The sequence below is a fragment of the Saprolegnia diclina genome (assembly GCF_000281045.1).
Source record: "Saprolegnia diclina VS20 unplaced genomic scaffold supercont1.36, whole genome shotgun sequence".
NCBI lineage: Eukaryota > Oomycota > Saprolegniomycetes > Saprolegniales > Saprolegniaceae > Saprolegnia > Saprolegnia diclina.
Genome location: NW_008246103.1, coordinates 338,463 through 355,787, shown reverse-complemented (window position 1 = coordinate 355,787; position 17,325 = coordinate 338,463). Strand labels below are relative to the sequence as shown.

Genomic DNA, 17,325 nt, shown 5'->3' with positions numbered 1-17,325 from the left:
CCATTGCAGGACTTTCTGATTGCGCGTTTGCACTTCGCCAGTTTATCCGGATATCCGGATAATCTTGAGCCAATCAAACGCCCGTAATTGCGATCCTGTGATTTTGCGCCATCACGTTCATCAGAGTGACACGTCAGAGAGAGAGATAGAGAGAGAAGGGAGAACACGAGCGACCGACACTAGACGGCTAGAGCTCACTGTACGTGGCACATGAAAAGCTCCGCTCTATTGCCCAATGCCAGATCGCAGTGGCTCCAAGGCGTTCACAAGCACTGAGCAATCGCGTGGTCTCGGCACCGTAGTGTGTCGAGATGAGTTAGCTCGCGATGCGTATCGCGGACTTGATCCCCAGAGAATAAGCGGCGCTGCCCACTTCTCATGGCGGTACTCGGCGACATCGCCGCATCGGTGCTGTCTCGACCCAGTAGACAACAACTCGACTAGTGTTGACATATTTTGATAACTTAGTCAGCTACGGCGATAGTAGGCATGGTTTTGTATCTCTAACTGACAACTTCGGTCGTCGAGGGGTGTGTTGTCGATGCAATGAACGACGGATGCGTGTCGCCGACTGCGACGCGGGAGGCGCTGGTGCGAGACCGCGACGTGGCCATCGTCAAGTGTCTGTGCTCCTTGCTGCGGGCGCCTTCCATGTACGGTGGGACGAGGAGGCAGATGATGTATGCGATGACCGTGCGCCACGCGTCGCCAACGTCGTCGCTCCAGAAACTGCCGCCGAGCGACCGCAGCGTCTCAATCATGGCGAGGCCGAGGCTGTCAAAGAACTCGAGCTTGACGCCATACTGAATATGGCGCAGTGCCAGGGCTGCAATGTTATTTGTGGCATCGGCCGAGTGCAAAATGTGGCGGATCGCACCGACAATGTTGACCAACGCCTTGCTTTGTACGTGCATCGAATTACGAAAGACCGGTCGCGTTGCCGGGTCGATTGCGTACAAGTTGGTGAAGAAGACGTCGTAGAACTGAACGACGGCCGATGACTCGGGCGGCGCGTCCGGGTCCGAGTTGACTTGGAGCTTTCGCCGCTCGAGCTCGGCGCGTAATTTCGCGCCAATAACGACTTCCCACGACCGCGTCATGAGCTCTTCGTCCTTGGGCGTCGGTGCGCGCGTGGCGGTAAAGTTGGGTGCGTATTTCTTGAGCAGTTTGGTGTGGCCCCGCGCGAGCAAAAGTTTGCCGTTGCCGTCGACATTGACTTTGTACTTGTACGACGGCCCAGAGAAAAATGTGCCCATGACAGCGCAATGGAAATTAGCCACTGATTGGGGATGACGGGGCGACCACTGAGCTATCACGTATAGCGTCGTAAGCTTCCAAGTTTCAACAGACAAGTGGTAGAGACAAGCGCACACACCACAGTGCATAGGTGTGCTATCTTTCAGCCGTCTCGGACTATAAAATATATACCTCGTCGACGTTGAAACGGGTGGAAGATCGTCCGTTTGTTCGATACTCCCACAGCTTGGGGTAATTGCCTTGAACTGTTGGCAGTGATGCGATCGGTCGGACTACGTAGAATGAGCGGCATTGGCGTTCCGAGACATACGACGAAGCTGAACCCGGGTCGGAGCTTATCTGCCATTCGAACGAGCCTTCGACTCTAATATATATCGCTGAAGACAACGGCCGCTGCATGAAAATTTATCTATCTATTCGAAGCCGCACGCGAGGCAGCCTCACAGACAGCAATCTTCCCAACTGCCACACAGCTCGCTCGTGCGCCAGTTGGGATGAGCGCCGACATACGTAACCCTGGATGCGAGGATCAGAGTTGTGCGAGACTTGGACGTACAGCTCGTCAATGCTCATTCCGATGTGGCGTTTTCCATAATATATGGCGTCCCAGCTCTGCGTCCAGTCAAGGGCCTCCTCGTATAAACATATTGCCCGTGTACATCATGCTACATTGTATTGGTAGAGAGAGGGTCGCGAAGAGGAGCTGTCATAAAGACGAGGGGTGAATATGGCCTGTCGAGTGCGGTACGACGTTCCGGTCTCAGTGTGCACATATAAACACCGCGGTGGGAGCGACCGCGCACAGGACATGCACACGATGACGAGCTCCGATTGCACTTGCAGCACGCAACCTCGTGAAGAGCTACGTTCATGGCATGATTTGCCACAATGATAAACATGTCAGCTACGCGCCAACGCTCGCGACAGCGGCACAAGGCTTGGGCTCGGCAACTTGTGGCGCGTTGCATGTTGGTTACGCTCAATTAGTGTACATATTATGTACAGTTCATTCCGCAGCACCACGTTATCACCAGCTGTTCCCACGTTATCACCAGCTGTTCCCATGTGTCTATAGTGTGCAATGTGGAAGTGTTGTCGTCGCTGTGGCAACGACGTGACAACAACGGAAGATTCTGTCATTCTCGCTCGATCACGAGGTCGTACTTACAGCGTGCATCGTGACGACCACGGACCCCGCACAACCCTACCGCAGTCGAGCAGGTCAACTAGCAGTTGAGAATTCCTCGTATGTTTTATGCTACAACGTTGATTCCCAAGCAAAAATGGCTTAATTCAAACGTTCGTTATCTCGAGTGTGCTAAAGAAAGGGCACGATGAGTCTCCCCTATGTCAGCCTCATCCTCCCCACGTTTTTCACTACACTGGTCGAAGGTACTATGACGGAGGTTCTTTTGTTGGCGCGATCGCTGCGACTCGGACTGAGAAGGCCGGGACGTCTACGACATACACTGGGGTAGAATGAGCTCTACCGACAGAAGCTCTCAAGCGCAACAACCAAATAATAGATCCTTGCTATGACACTATGGAGTGTCCCAGATTGTCTGCTGTTGACAGTTTAGTTCTGATCCAAGCGAGTTGCTCCTTTGTAAAACAAAATTCACAAAGCATTTCGCCGCCCGATCCCACCACGACAGGCTATGGGCACGTCAAATTTCCGGTGGTTCGCACGAGTGCTAGTAGATGCAAGAAAACTCATTTTGTATGTACGGCACCCGCAGCAGACGACGTTAGATACCATAACGAACGACGGCAGCATCCAGAATTCGCTGCAGAATCGCTGCGAGCTCGGCTGTAGTCATCCGATCGCTCGGCTCTGGCGCCACGCAACGGGCGACGATGTTAGAGTAGTTTTCTTCGCACTCCTCCGAGAGAGGCGGGCGGAAACCGTTGAGTACCAGCTCCCGTAGCACGGCTTCGTCGACGTCGTCGTTGCCATACGGCAGCTCGAGCGTGTCGAGCTCGGTCAAAATCACGCCAAGCGCGTACATGTCGGACGCCGTTGTGCGAGCGTCCCCGCGGAGGACCTCGGGTGCCGTCCAGCGCAGCATTGCGCTGGCGCCGTCTCGGTACGGCGTCGTGCCGGGGACACCAACCTTGATAAAATGCTGGCTGGAAAAGAAGACGTTGTCGCTCGAGAGGTGCCCGTGCACGAGGCCGCTCGCATGGCAATCGGCGAGCGCGTTGGCGATGCAGTATGCGACTTGGACTTGAACCAGCTCGTACGAACTAAAGCGGTGCTCGCGCGGCACGTGACAGAGGAGGTTCCGAAGATCTCCCTCGTCCAGGTGCTCGACCGCGACGGTATCGGGCCCGGTCTGTGCAAAGATAGGCACCACGAACGGCGACGAAAACCTACACAATGATGTCAAGCAGTATGCACACAAAATGCGATATTGTACGAGAGGATCGCGTCAACAGGCTCGTTGGCCGCCGGCGAGAGGTAGCGCTCGTCTGCGATTCGGAGGCCGACTGCCTCACCCGGCGTTGGCAGCTCGTCGCTTGCAATCTGCGCGTCGTTTGAGAATCTGTACCGAACGCTATGTAAAGGTCACCGTACCGTGCCCACCGGTGCGCAGAGCGCGCCGTGCAGTGCGCGCATGGCGCTCATATCGCCGCGCGCGAGAGCTTCGGCCAGTGCCGTCTTTCCGTCCTACGCGCCTTGAGAAAGCGACGCCAGATTGGAGCTGGGAGCATACCGAATTGGTCGCCCCCAGATCGACGCCGGGGGCTTGAAGCAGAACCTGCAAAACCGCGACGTTGCGCGTTTGCACGGCAATGTGGACAAGTGGGTTGCCGTTCTATCCATGACGTTGACTTCTTGACCATTAGCTGGTTGGTCGTTCGTTGCACCTCGTCCGTGCAGTTGGGGCGGCATGAGACGTCGAGAAGGCGCTGGAGTGCAACCGCGTCACCTTCTTGTGTGGCTTGCACCAATTGCTATAAGGATTGCCGTCTTAGCCTGGGTGCATCGGAGGGTGGAGTGGAGCAAGTCCCACCGTCGCGTGTTCACGCTCGTTCGCGGCCTGTGCGCAGATCGCTGCCACGCGGCGCTCCTCGGCCGTGCCGATGTCGAGTACCCGAAGAAGCTCATGCACGCCGTCTGGAAGCGCTGGTACCGACTCCTGCAGAATACATGTGAGACAACGGCGCGGGCGCTTGGGACACCTGTGCGAGGCGAGCAACGTTGTTGTTGAGCGCGGCTCGGAGGCGCGCGAGTAGCAGCCGGAGCGTGTCGTCCTCGTCCGACTGGGCTGGACTTGGTGCATGACAGCCAGTGCACACGGCGTTAAAGTCGAACAGCAAGTTACACATTCGGCAGCGCATCGCCCAGTTGATGACGAGGCCTCGCTTGTGCAGCGTTCGTAGCCGCCGCAGCAGCACGACGAGCTTGTCGTGCGTCGATGGAATATGGTCGCATGCGCTACAAGCCGCTTTTATTGCGTGCCGGCTGCCGCAGTTGGTGCAAGCCATGTCCAGTGTCCGAAGCAACTCTTCCTGCAGCGTGATTCGTTGGCACTTGTCTCAAAGCGATCGAAGAGGGTCACGTACACGAACGGACGCCGCCCTCAAGAGCGGCAGGAGAGCAGCCATCGACTCGTTCGATTCGGCTTCTTCGAGAAGCGTCGGTCCCTAATGCCATCCGGTATAAATGTCAGCTCCATCGGCGAACGCGCTGCTACCACTCTGGGCGAGATACGAACGTCGGCGTCGGCATCCAGGAGCTGCACTACGCCAACCGCATCCATGTTGATGACGGCGTACAGCAGCGGCGTCGCTCCGTCCTTCTACATCAATGCTGTCGTGAGCCAAGACAATATGTTGGCAAACCTCGGTTCGAGCGTCAACGGCGGCGCCGGCGCGCACAAGCCCATCGACAATCGGGTACCGCTGTGTACTGGCCGCCAAATGCAGCGGCGTCCGACCGTCCTACGCCGCATCATTTGCTTGGCTCTCGACGACGATGCAACCAACCACACGCGCGTCGACGTCCGCACCAGACGCCAACAGCACTTGGACGCAGTCCTTGGCGTTGCACATCGTCGCCAGATACAGCGGCGTCGCGTCGCCCTAGAGGTAGCGAGATGGCATCGTCATCGGATGCCCAAAGATGTTTACTGGCAAGAGTGCATTGGGGTCCATGCCCGCAGCGAGCTGCGCTTCAACGACGGAGGCCATGTCGTTCGTGAGCGCGCGGTGCAAGGCGTCAAATGCCTAGCGCAAAGACATGTCTCACATCTATACCGGAGAAGCACACATACGTACATCCTTGCTTGCCACCGCCGCGGAGACGTGCGTCTGCAATGTCCCAAGGATCTCGGTGACCGTCGGACGTGCATCGGGATCCGCCAAAAGGCACTGCTCTGTCAACGCTCGGTACCATGGCTCACAGTTGTCACGGAGCGTCGGGCGGAGGGAGCCGTCGAGCACGCTGTTTACAAATGCAGCGCGAGGCATGGAAGTCATGGAAGGCTGGTCGTAGTACGGCAATTGGAGCGTGTCAAGCTCCGTGAGGAGCACACCAAAAGCATAGACGTCGGCTTCGATCCCGTAGCGCCCCGAGCTACCAGTGCGGAGTGCCTCAGGCGCGGTCCAGTAGAGTGTGCCGGGCACGGCTGTCAAAATTGTTGCGCGCTCGCGAGCCGCGCCCAAATCGCCGACCTTGATGTAGCCCATGCTACCGACGAGCACGTTGAGGCTCTTGATGTCGCCGTGGGCAAAGCCCATCGAGTGCAAGCTCTGCAGCGCGTTGGCAACGACCCACGCGACCTCGAGCTTGGTCATGTTGAGGGACGTTGGCGCACCAGCCAGCTTCTTATCGAGGTACGTGCGCAGACTGCCCCCGTCCATGAATTCGAGAACGAGCGCCGGTGACTCCGAATGGCGATCGGCGATCGCCAAAAGCTCCACCAAGTACGGTGACGCACACCTACGACGACTGTTAGAGATCGGAACATGCAACAAGAGGTAGAGAGACGAGAGCATCGCGTTGATTTCAGTTCGGAACGACCGGACATGCGCAGCGTTGTTGGGGCACTTGACAGCAACGAATCGCCCGCGGTACGAGCCCTTGGAGACGCTGCCGTTGCCCCCGACCCCAAGGTGAGAGTGAACGTCTTTGATGTCGTTCAGCGTGATCTAAGTACGTCCATGCAGGTGTACGTCCTATAGATGCTGACGCACATACCTCGTCGACGGGACGTTGCTTGTGACGAAAGATCATGTCGGCGATGTCCGAGTGACCACGCTGGATGGCCAACGAGAGTGGCGTTTTCCCTTCCTACTCGACGACAATGCGGTAAGCGTGTACTACCTCGCATTCGTGTCGTACATGGTTGTGCGTATCGACGTCCAGATGCGGCTGCTTCAGTAGCAGCTCCAAGAGGGCCGCATTGTGCGTCATGACCGCCCAATGCACGAGCGAGCACCCGACCTGTCAAGCACGATACGATGTGCCAAACGCCAAAGAGACATCGTGTACCTCGTCCGTGACGTTAGCGCTGAGCGGGCGCTCCAGCAGCATGTGTACGCAATCCACGGCACCGTGCTTGGCTGCCTCGAGAAGGGCCTCTTTCTACAATTGTCATGCGCGTCGTTGCAGCAAGGCGTCGTCGGTTCCTACGTGTTCGATAGCGTCGTCGAGCAGCGAGATGAGTGCCGCGTTGCGGCTGTTTTGGGCGAGGCCCCACGGCGTGTCACCATCCTACGCAGCGGTGACGAGCCGCATCGGAAGACGCTTTGTACGTAATTGGTCACGTCAAAGTCAAAGCCCGCGTTTAAAAACACGTCAACGACGTTGACGTGACCGGTGGCGACGGCCAAATGCAGGAGCGTCGTGCCTCGCTATGTCACAGACATGAGTTGCCGTCTATAGACGCGTCGTACGGCGTCGCGCTGGTTGACGACACCACGCGGTGAGGCGAGCAGCATCGATACGATCTCGGCATGGCCTTCCTGAATCGCAATGTGCAGCGGTGTCAGGCCCGCCTAACAAACACTCACCGCGTCAAAGAGGCAAGCGAGTACGGAGATGGAGTACGTGGTAGAGTGCCGTCGCGTCGGCGCCAAGGTCGACAAGTTGCGGCACAAGCGATGTGAGGCCCAAGCGACAGGCCAGGAAGAGCGGACTCTCACCCCACTACACCTTGTGGTCATCTCTGATCGATGTGGCATACTTGGACGTACCGCATCGTCGTTGACATTGGCGCCAGCATCGAGAAGCAGTTTGGCTGTCGGCACGTGGCTGCCGAAGAGAGCACGCATCAACGCTGTGGCCCCCCGCTAGACCATGCAAATTTGTGTAAGAAGGTTGCGTATTCGAAGCGCTGGCGCACCGCATCGCGGAGGTTAATGTCGGCACCAGCCGTCACGAGTGCGATCACGAGAGGCAAGTGTCCATGCATTGCAGCCATATGCAGCGGCGTCGAGCCATACTACATACGCGCCTGTCAACGCGAGTCGTGCAGATGACAGCAACGGCGTACCGTGTCAAGCGCGTCGAGAGCGGCACCGGCGCTAATGAGCGCGTTCAAGACGTCGAGTTGGTTCGTATCGGCAGCCAGGTGCACGGCGCTCCCGATCTAGCATGGTTCGCATCCAAGGTTCCTCGGAGCGCGCCTACCTCGTCCGCCGCATTCGCATTGGCACCGCGCGCCAGAAGCATCACAACCATCTGGGGCTGGCGGCCGGCAACGGCAAGCAAAAGTGTCGTCTGGCCGACCTACGCACGCCATCTCATGCACCAATCCATCAGTCGCGTCACGCGTACTCTACTCGCCGACTCGATCGGCACACCTTGGTCAAACAGCGCTGCAGCCACCTCCTTGATACCAAAGAAGGCGGCACGAAGGAGGTGCTGCTCGGGCTATCAAGACGACCTCGCATCACGACACGAGTAGAAATGAAGAATCGTGGACGTACACTGAGACTCTCGTCCGGCGACTGGAAGTCCTACGGTCCACAAGGTAAGACGCACGTTGTATCGCGTGTGAGCTCCAACCAGAAGAACACGTGGGGCGGGCTGGGGCTTGAACGCGACTCGGGGCTCGGGCTCGACTTGGGGCTGCACCAAGGTGTTGCTTTCCGGTGCGGCGCGCAACTACGGAACAATCATCTTGCCGTTCTGTCCCCAAAGGCAGCACCGTACCTGGTCGTCCCGGAACGTCCGCAGCGACAAGACGAGCTCGGATTGCCTACGGAAAGACTTGGGTGTCGGAGCGGCGCCGCAGTTGGAACACTACTTGGCGAGCAACTCGGGGCGCAACACGTCGACAAGGTCGCTTGCTGTGGGACGATCCGCTGGGTCTGTGGCCTTGCAGCACTTGGCGAGCGCAGCGTACCACGCGGTATTCTCTTGCTCGACGACGTCCGGAAACAGCGTTTCGAGGAGAATCCCAAAGGCATAAATGTCGACGGGGGTACCGTACGTCTCTGGACCCGACGTAAACATTTTGGGGGCCATCCACTCAGTAGTGCCGATGCCCGTCGTCATGTGCGTCGCCACGCGCTTGGCAATGCCGAGGTCGGCGACCTTGATGTAATGGCTGGACGAGAGAAGGATGTTTTGGGTCTTGATGTCCCGGTGCACAATGCCTCGTGCGTGGAGGTCCTTGAGCGCGTTTGCAACGACCCACGCGACCTCGAGGTGCGAGTACCCGACGGCAACAGGCGTTTGGTTCCACTCTGCGTCAAGGTGCGACCCAAGGTCGCCGCCATCCATAAACTCGAGGAAAAGCTGCGGGTCCGCGTCCTCGTCGGCCGTCGCCACAAGCCGCACCACGTACAGCGATGGATTGCTACACAGCGACTGAGTGCGGACGCCAACCACTTGGTCGTACGCTTTCATGACGTTGATTTCGCGGCGAAAAACATCGGCCCGGAGACCTTGGTTCTTGAGCATCTTGACGGCCACCTCGACGCCGTCCAGCGTGTCCTTGAACACAATGCCATAGCCACCGGCGCCCAACCGTGCCATCGGCGGCGGCGACCGACGAGGCACCTACGTTTCCTTTCAGCACATGGGATTGCAAGAAGAACGACTGGCGTACAAGGGGAGCTGTTGTCGCTTGGGCTGTATGCAGCAAGCGCACCATGTCGTCGGCAGCCATCTTGATGGCGAGCATCATGGGCGATTCGCCAAACTACACCGCCAAGCATGACAGACGAAGATTCCGTAGAGATTCTTACAAACCTTGTTGATATACGTGGTTGGCATCCCCGGTCGCGCAAGCAGCTCGGTGAGCAGATCGTGGTGCCCGCCAAGGACCGCGAGATGCACGAGCGTGTTCTCATACTAGGCGTCGTAAAGGTGTAAACCGTGCAAAGCAGAGCGCAGAACCGCGTCGTACCTCGTCCACCTCGTGCGCGCTGAGGCCCTTGTTTAGCAGCGCAAGGACGCCTTCACCGTCGCCTTGGCGCGCTGCATGGAGCAAGGTCCGTTTCTACAGCAGGACACCGACTGCAGTCGAGACCTCCATGGAGGTAGAAGGTGCTACCTCGACACGCAACGCTTGAAGCAAGTGGACAATTGCCGACCGGTTGTTGGCCATGGCCGCAGTGAGCGGCACCAGTCCATTCTACGCAAGTCCGTGCATTCCTCGGATGACTCTATTTCGTTGACGCACGTTGGCTGCCGTGTCCAGCGCCGCACCCGCGTAGACCAGTCGGCGCACAACGGCCTCGTGGCCACCGGACGCTGCAATATACAGCGCCGTCATACCCGTCTACAGACTCCATGACATTATCGAACAACGCTGTGGTATGTCATACCCGGCGTTCGATCACATTGATGTCGGCGCCGGCTTGTAGGAGCAGGTCCACAACCTCCAGGTGGCCACCCCCGGCTGCCACGACAAGCGACGGCACGTTCGTCTACGCGACGTGACGGCACTTGGTCACCCGAAACCTCGTACGTACAGCCGAGCCGTCATTGGCGTCGGCACCCAACGTGAGGAGGGCCTCTACGGCGGCAGCGTGCCCGCCCGTCGCTGCGCACCGTAGCACGGTCGTCCCATCCTAGCGCGACGATATGATGATAAATGCCGATATGGCTAGGACGTGTACCAATGAAGCGGCGTTGACGTCGCCACCCGCGCTCGCAAGCACGTGCATCATTGCGCCGCGGCCACTCATGGCCGCAAAATGCATGGCCGTGATACCCTCCTACCCAAAGTCATCTCCTGATGTGTGTATGGCTTTCCCACCATATTGGCGTCGCGGGCGCTCATGCCGGCACGCAAGAGCTGCGACGCGACGTCCACGTTCCCGCTCGCAGCGGCCGCCATCAGAGACGTTGTGCCATTCTATGTGGCGGTGGCTTTGTGTGGTATGAATCGATGTGCGCGGTGCGCGTACCCGATCGTGCAGTGCGACATTGGCATTGGCCGCTAAAAGCGCTTGCACCGTTTCACTGCGTCCAGCGGCAGCGGCTTCCGTCAAGGCGGTTGTTCCGCTCTACGGACCATCGTGACGCTGACGATACAATGAATGCAAGCTGTTTACTGCCAGCTGAAAGTTGACATTGGCTCCGCCGGCAACCAGACGCGCCACGACGTCCTTGTGCCCTAGTTGCGCGGCGCGAAAGAGCGGCGGTGCAGCCATCTACGCGACATAGTAGTGGTGGTGATGCAGACATTCTTCTGGACCGATATCGGTCGTACCGCATCCAACGCATCGGCGGTCGCGCCGGCGTCCAGCAGCGCCGACACGACATCGACGTGACCGTGCATCGCCGCAATCGCGAGCACCGGGTTGTCATACTATTCGGTGCGTATTAGTATGTAGCTCGACATGGATGTAGCTCGACATGGATGGTCGGCGTGTGAACCTGATCGACAGTGTTGGGATCCGCGCCGTTATCGAGTTGCTCCGCAACAAGACTGGTTTGGCCGCTCGCCGCAGCCTCCAGCAGCTTCCGACTTGGCATTGTCGTCTTGTCTATAGTGTAGAGCGTCCTTCACCAAGTGCCGTGGACCATTCGTGTAAGGTACCGATGCGTGTAGTAGCTTGCGTCAAAATACAAACTGCGTGTAGCAGCTTGCGTTAAAATGCAAACTGCGTGGCGTGCGTCTGACACAAGCGCCCGTCGCAATCCCGTGCAATCGATTGTGACAGGTTAATGGCGGGCCAAATGATAACTATTTATTTATAGAGGTATAACGAGTCCACAACGGAGCAACTTCAAGTGATATCACTGGCGATTTGAGGTTGTGCGACCGTGCATTCTCTGCACTTACTCGGCCATACTATCGTGCTTGGTGTACGATCGTAGACAGCTCTGCGCTCCTCGGCACCAGAGCCGGTGAGCAGGCACGTCGTCGGTGGTTCCTAGTCAAGAGTACCTCTACTTAGCTGAGCTGCTGACCTCTACTGTATTTATTTATTCTTAAACTCAGTGGAGCTTAAACAACACATGCTTGGTGCCACGTCGCTTTGTCCATTGACCGCACCGACCTCACATTTGGTACATGCATTCGATTCCAATACACTTAGACGAGATACGACGGCTTCTTTGTGAGGTGCTCGATCAAGAAGGCGAGCTTGGCGTCCATGGCTTGCATCTTGGTCTCCATCTCGTGGCAATGACCACACGGTGCACTGCGCGCATCCAACATTGTTGAGCGCACCACCGACGGCTCGTCAACGTCGACCGAGGTGGCGTAGTGCTCGAGCTTGCGGATGAGCCGCGTGGCGCGCAGGTTGGAGATGACAAGCGTCGCTGCCACGTCATCGGCGGTCCACACGTTGCGGTGCGGCTCGAACGGCATGCGATCGGTGAGCTTCTGGAAGAGGTCGGGGCGGCGCAAGAGGTAGATCTTGAGAACGTCGCGCAGCACGAGAAAGAACTCGTCCACAAACGACCGTTTGCTACATTGTCTCTGCGTCAACAACAATATTGTCCTTGTGTGGTGGGACGTACGCAAAGTTGATGGCGACGATCTCTTGGTGTGACGTAATGACGACCGCCAGCATGATGTTGACCAGCACCATATAGACAATCGACTGGCTCGCCCAGAACCACACAATGGCGAGGTCGTTGACGTCTTTGATGAGCTCGTAGCTCAAGCCGCCATAGAGCATGTTGGTGCACGTGACCAGCGACTTGTCGAGGCTGCTAAATTCCTCGAGTTGAGGGCCAAAGAGCAAGCATCCGGACGTTGCGAGCGAGAGGACGACGAGCCCAAACACAAAGAGGAACGATCCAAGGCGTTTGATGCTGGTCACGATCGTGTTGGTCAACACGTTCATCGTCGGGTGGAACTGGAACGCCGCCAAGACACTATCATATTGTCATATGATCGTTAGACGGCCAACACAGCAGAGCAAGGACGTACTGGATGGCAAGCTGGAGACAGGCGACAATCGAGACGACGTACACAAAGTTGATCGCGCCGCCAAACGAGTCGAGGAGGGCCGTTAAATCCGGCTGCGTGTTGGACTCCATGCGGTGGCGCTGGTAGTCTTGACCAGGCTGCTGTGTTTGGTTGGACTCGAGGGGGAGCAAGTACAACTCGTCATAAAACGAGTTGAGCGTCCGCAGCTGGGTCTCGAGGCCCGAGTTGAAGAATTTGGTGCAAATGTGAAACCACGCGACATAGTAGAGCGCGACGGTAGCGATCGAGCACCACTCGACGAGCGCGATGCCGAGGCTGCACGACCACGGTACGTGGCCTCGCACTTGGCGCAGAAGCGCTTTGACGCGGCGAAAGAGCACGTACAGCACGAGCAGCCACACGAGAACGTCGAGTGCAAGGTTGAGATGCGACGTGGTGTACGGGTTGGTCGGGATGCTCTGCACCTTGTAGCTCGGGTTGCAAGCGCCGCCTTCGTCGACCTCAATGCGAAAGCGCTGGTACGTAAAGAGGTCGAGCTGGCCGTTGTACGTTGTGATCTTGACGACAAACTCGCGCGTCGTGATCGAGAGACCATAGTTTTTCTGCGCACTCTCTCGGAGCCAGCGCTGCCAGCGACCATACGGGTCGGGGTTCGCCGCCGCAATGTACAGCGAGTTCCACGGAATGTAGCGCATGTTGCGCCAGCTCAGCGGGCCCGGCGTGTCGACGTCGATTTCGACATCAAAGTCATAGCACGGTCCGTAGTTGGCGGCAAGGTCGGTCGCGCTCGGGCACTCGGTCGCGTTGGTGTTGAATGTCAAGAAGGTCGCAGCACCAACGAGCGCATGGTACGAGCTCACGCGGCCGCGAAGCTCGCGCGGCAAAACCGAGCCTGTATGCGACACATTGCGTCATTTATCGTGTCAGGGTATCGCAAAGGGCTGCGTACCGTTCAGCGACGTGTTTGTAAAGAGCGCGGGGAGCACCGAGTTGTTGACCCAGCGCGGAATGTCGTCAAGCGACCGGATTTTCATAAAATTCACCACCGTCTTGGACTGCACAACGTCCTACTGATACTTAGCACTAGAAACATGGATAATATTGTCGTACCGCCTTGGGGTTGAGTGTCGTGGCGACACCGTGGTTGGCCATGTAGACCCGTTGGATCGGCGTGTGGGTCAGTACCATCGCGATAAACGCGACAAAGAGCAACAGCGGCACGGGCAGCGTCAGAAAATGACCTCGTAGCTGCTTGCGCGCGGTTAGCGCAATGCCAATCGCGTGGGCTGGAATCGACGCGATCGCGTCAGCGGAGGTCGATACGTCCGTCTCGGAGCGCGGGGTCACAGGTTCAAAGTAGTCGACAGTCATGGGAGGCAGCCAAACGAAAAATAATCGTGCGCGCGTCGCTTCGGTGGAGAAGACCAGTTGCAGTACAATATATATATTGAAGTCCGAGTAGCCGAAACGAGGTTCTCATCGCCTTCCATTTACTGGATTGTTGCTTTTGCAGCTGCCCCATTCTGTGGACACTAGAGCTTTTGCACTACGCATTTTGCTCGATGGCTGTAGGTCATCGTGTAGTTGAAGAAACAAGAACCTGGTGATGTTCACCATGGTGTCGTCGTACGAAGCGGGTTAGGTTTCCATCGGCGCAACGCCGCTCTTCTGTCCTGCTCTTGTTCTACTAGTAATCTGAGGTAGGTCGGCAGGACCTCATTCAACGAGTATCCTTGGTGCAATGCGCGTCTTTGCGACAAGGCATTGAGACTCTTCTCTGCCGACGTGTGTGTTGCGCTGGCCTCCGACGGCGAGTACGACACTTGCATCCTAGCGCAATGGCCTCAATGTTATGGTCCAGACGACGGAACCATACGAAGGAGGCTGATGCGAGAGCGCACGGTCGTGCCTGCGTAGAGCTCGCATCAGAGGTGACCGCTTCGTTTCTTCCGAGAGAACTAAAACAATTGGTCCACTGCACATCCCGCTCCGCACAGTGGTCCCACGCATCAATTGGCCAATCCGCTGCCTCACAGTACTGAGTGTTCCGCAGTACAGTAACTTGGGAGAAATTTCAAACAAAGAATCGATGCGGTCACGTGGCGTAAGCTCCTGGCGTATGTTTGACGTGGCGCAAGACACTCTTGCTGCTTGGCCCTCATGGTGTTGGTCGGGGATGTTGTGGCTGGCTCTATTAGTAAGTTGATACCCAGACAGGAAGGTGCAAGATGTTCCGCCTCAGTTCAAAAGCGCAATAGGAAGTCCTAAACTCGACGTTCTTGATTCTCAGCTCTCTATTGTACGAGCTGCGGGCTCCACTCGTGGAGGGCCAAGCACTCGTAGTCGTGCAGACATGGACTAACCAAGTCCAACCCTCCTAATGTCCAAGGCCACGCTTCGAGCTATCGACAGTCTTGATTACGGTTTAAACTACCTTGGCGGCCGAGGCGTGGACATTGCCGTGGTCTTCCGCTTGCAGACTCTCTTCAATGTCGGCAGCAAAAAGCGCCGCGCCGACCGTGTTCGTAAACAAAAAGATAAAGCCAAAGAACGGAATCAGCTCAAGGTACATGCACTGCATGCCGAACGACGCGTACTCGAGCTTGCGCGCGTCGACAACCGCCTTTTGGTCTTCGTACTTCATGCCGCGCATTTCAAAGTACAAGAGATGGTACTCCCAGCCCTTGAAGCGGCCGTTGAGGTAGACGTACGCGATCGTGCCAATGATCGGGATAAAGTTGAGCGGAAACGTCACAATCAAAATGAAGATCTGCGAGAGGCAGCTCACCTTGCAGCACGCGCGGCAGGCGCGGCCGCAGCCCGAGTGCGCCTCGCTGTTCTCGACAAGCTCAGTAAAGCCACGGAGCTTGAGCGTCTTTTCAAAGATGGCGTCCATGAAGCACGGCGTGCACGTTTGCGAGTAGATGAGGACGACGAGGAAGATCTCGAGCACGACGAGAAAGATGGCGAGAACCCATGCCCAGCCCGCGGCCAGACCCGCCTTCTCGAGGCCGTACGCCTGCGGGTAGAGGCCAGCGCTGAAGAGCGTGATGACGGACGCGAGCGCAATGACGATCGTCATGAGCAGCGGGCAGAAGGTCGTGAGCCAGAGACTCGGGTGCGTCAGAAAGTACAGGATGCCCGCGACCGCGTAGTGACTCATCGCGCTTGGGTCGGGCAAATGCAAACTGGCAACGACGTTATCCGGTGTGTGTATAGTCTAGCTACACGCAACTCGCATCGAAGAGTCCTTATGGCGCGAGCGAATCATGTTTGCGTTTGGTGCAAGCTCACGAAGGATATGCATAGACCTGCGAAGCAAATAATACGCTGGTTCTTGCATGCCCTAAGTACTTTGCTTGCGGGCTTTTTTGTGCCTGGTCGTGCGACGAGGTCTCGTACCGGAATAATAGAATATAATGACAGCGGTAATGGGCGTGACGTACCGTCGGGAGCAGGAACACCGCCACGTTAAAGATATGTCTTGTATCTCGATGGAAAGCGCTGACCTCCCTCCTAAGTGCTCTGTCGTAAAGATGTCAGGTTGCCTCTGGGCAACGTCGCAAACGCGGGACCATGTCAATTAAGGGTGGTGTTTTTAGTGCGCGATGGCATGACCCGCGCGCTGATTGGCCCGATCGCACCAATCACAGCGCGCAGCTGCGTGGCAGCAAGATCCGAGCTTGGTCCTTGGCGTCGTACCAAAAGAGCAGCCAAAAGACCTCGCTGTCGTGTACAGAGCAGGCATGCGAAGGACACCCGTAGCAAGGCTGCTCTACATTCTGTAATGTCTCGAAACATTTTGTTTTGGGAGCAACCTTGCAAACTCTGAGCCCAGCTTGCGTGCGGTTTAAAAGGAGGTTGTAACTGAAGGGAAGATGGAGACGACATTTTATTCATATAGAAAATTAGACGGCCTTAGCATGCACGTAGCCGTTCTCTTGGGCTCGCAGACTCTCTTCAATGTCGGCAGCAAAAAGCGCCGCGCCGACCGTATTTGTAAACAAAAAGATAAAGCCGAAGAACGGAATCAGCTCGAGGTACATGCACTGCATGCCAAACGATGCGTACTCGACCTTGCGCGCGTCAATAATGTCCTTCTGGTCTTCGTACTTCATGCCGCGCATTTCAAAGTACAGGAGGTGCTCTTCCCAGGCCTTGAAGCGGCCGTTGAGGTAGACGTACGCGATCGTGCCAATGATCGGGATAAAGTTGAGCGGAAACGTCACAATCAAAATGAAGATTTGCGAGAGGCAGCTCACCTTGCAGCACGCACGGCAGGCGCGGCCGCAGCCCGAGTGCGCTTCGCTGTTCTCGACGAGGTCGGTAAACCCGCGGAGCTTGAGCGTCTTTTCGAAGATGGCGTCCATGAAGCAGGGCGTGCACGTTTGCGAGTAGATGAGGACGACGAGGAAGATCTCGAGCACGACGAGGAAAATGGCGAGGACCCATGCCCACGTCGCTGAGAGACCGGCCTCCTCGAGGCCATACGCTTGCGGGTAGAGGCCGGCGCTGATGAGCACAACGACCGACACGATACCGACGATGATCGTCATGATCATGGGGCAGAGCGTCGTGAGCCAGAGACTCGGGTGCGTCAGAAAGTACAGGATGCCTGCAACCGCGTAGTGGCTCATGCTTGGAGTCGGCGCAAAAGCAAAATGGGAACGGGAGCAAGTGACTGGCGCGAGATCAGATGGGTCGACTAGAATCACGC

The 17,325-nt window shown here is 57.2% G+C and overlaps 5 protein-coding genes across 5 annotated transcripts; all 5 read right to left on the bottom strand.

Moving 5' to 3' along the window:
* Positions 1-503: 503 nt before the first annotated feature.
* Positions 504-1,256, bottom strand: SDRG_10620 (hypothetical protein; the record flags this gene model as incomplete). The annotated part of the gene is made up of 1 exon (XM_008616617.1): positions 504-1,256. One exon carries the CDS (start codon positions 1,254-1,256, stop codon positions 504-506), a length of 753 nt encoding a protein of 250 aa, XP_008614839.1.
* A 1,704-nt stretch (positions 1,257-2,960) lies between these two features.
* Positions 2,961-11,200, bottom strand: SDRG_10619 (TKL protein kinase; the record flags this gene model as incomplete). The annotated part of the gene is made up of 44 exons (XM_008616616.1): positions 2,961-3,630; positions 3,678-3,784; positions 3,836-3,928; positions 3,975-4,076; positions 4,129-4,215; positions 4,275-4,400; positions 4,444-4,773; positions 4,828-4,908; positions 4,959-5,063; positions 5,107-5,205; positions 5,251-5,346; positions 5,395-5,490; positions 5,542-6,205; positions 6,254-6,414; positions 6,464-6,556; positions 6,608-6,709; positions 6,758-6,850; positions 6,899-6,979; positions 7,021-7,119; positions 7,162-7,263; positions 7,316-7,414; positions 7,462-7,557; positions 7,611-7,709; positions 7,761-7,856; positions 7,898-7,996; positions 8,045-8,140; positions 8,197-8,226; positions 8,276-8,374; positions 8,423-8,468; positions 8,517-9,071; positions 9,114-9,274; positions 9,324-9,416; positions 9,467-9,568; positions 9,624-9,716; positions 9,771-9,851; positions 9,900-9,998; positions 10,045-10,146; positions 10,192-10,290; positions 10,339-10,437; positions 10,479-10,577; positions 10,630-10,728; positions 10,777-10,875; positions 10,935-11,033; positions 11,102-11,200. 44 exons carry the CDS (start codon positions 11,198-11,200, stop codon positions 3,006-3,008), a joined length of 6,081 nt encoding a protein of 2,026 aa, XP_008614838.1. The 3' UTR covers positions 2,961-3,005.
* A 562-nt stretch (positions 11,201-11,762) lies between these two features.
* Positions 11,763-13,979, bottom strand: SDRG_10618 (hypothetical protein; the record flags this gene model as incomplete). The annotated part of the gene is made up of 5 exons (XM_008616615.1): positions 11,763-12,141; positions 12,194-12,553; positions 12,609-13,500; positions 13,558-13,675; positions 13,719-13,979. 5 exons carry the CDS (start codon positions 13,977-13,979, stop codon positions 11,763-11,765), a joined length of 2,010 nt encoding a protein of 669 aa, XP_008614837.1.
* Positions 13,980-15,004: 1,025 nt separating this feature from the next.
* On the bottom strand, positions 15,005-15,787 carry SDRG_10617 (hypothetical protein). Its single transcript, XM_008616614.1, has one exon. It carries the CDS (start codon positions 15,769-15,771, stop codon positions 15,034-15,036), a length of 738 nt encoding a protein of 245 aa, XP_008614836.1. The 5' UTR covers positions 15,772-15,787; the 3' UTR covers positions 15,005-15,033.
* A 694-nt stretch (positions 15,788-16,481) lies between these two features.
* SDRG_10616 (hypothetical protein) lies at positions 16,482-17,258 on the bottom strand. Its single transcript, XM_008616613.1, has one exon. The coding sequence runs from the start codon at positions 17,243-17,245 to the stop codon at positions 16,517-16,519; it is 729 nt and encodes a 242-aa protein (XP_008614835.1). The 5' UTR covers positions 17,246-17,258; the 3' UTR covers positions 16,482-16,516.
* Positions 17,259-17,325: the final 67 nt, after the last annotated feature.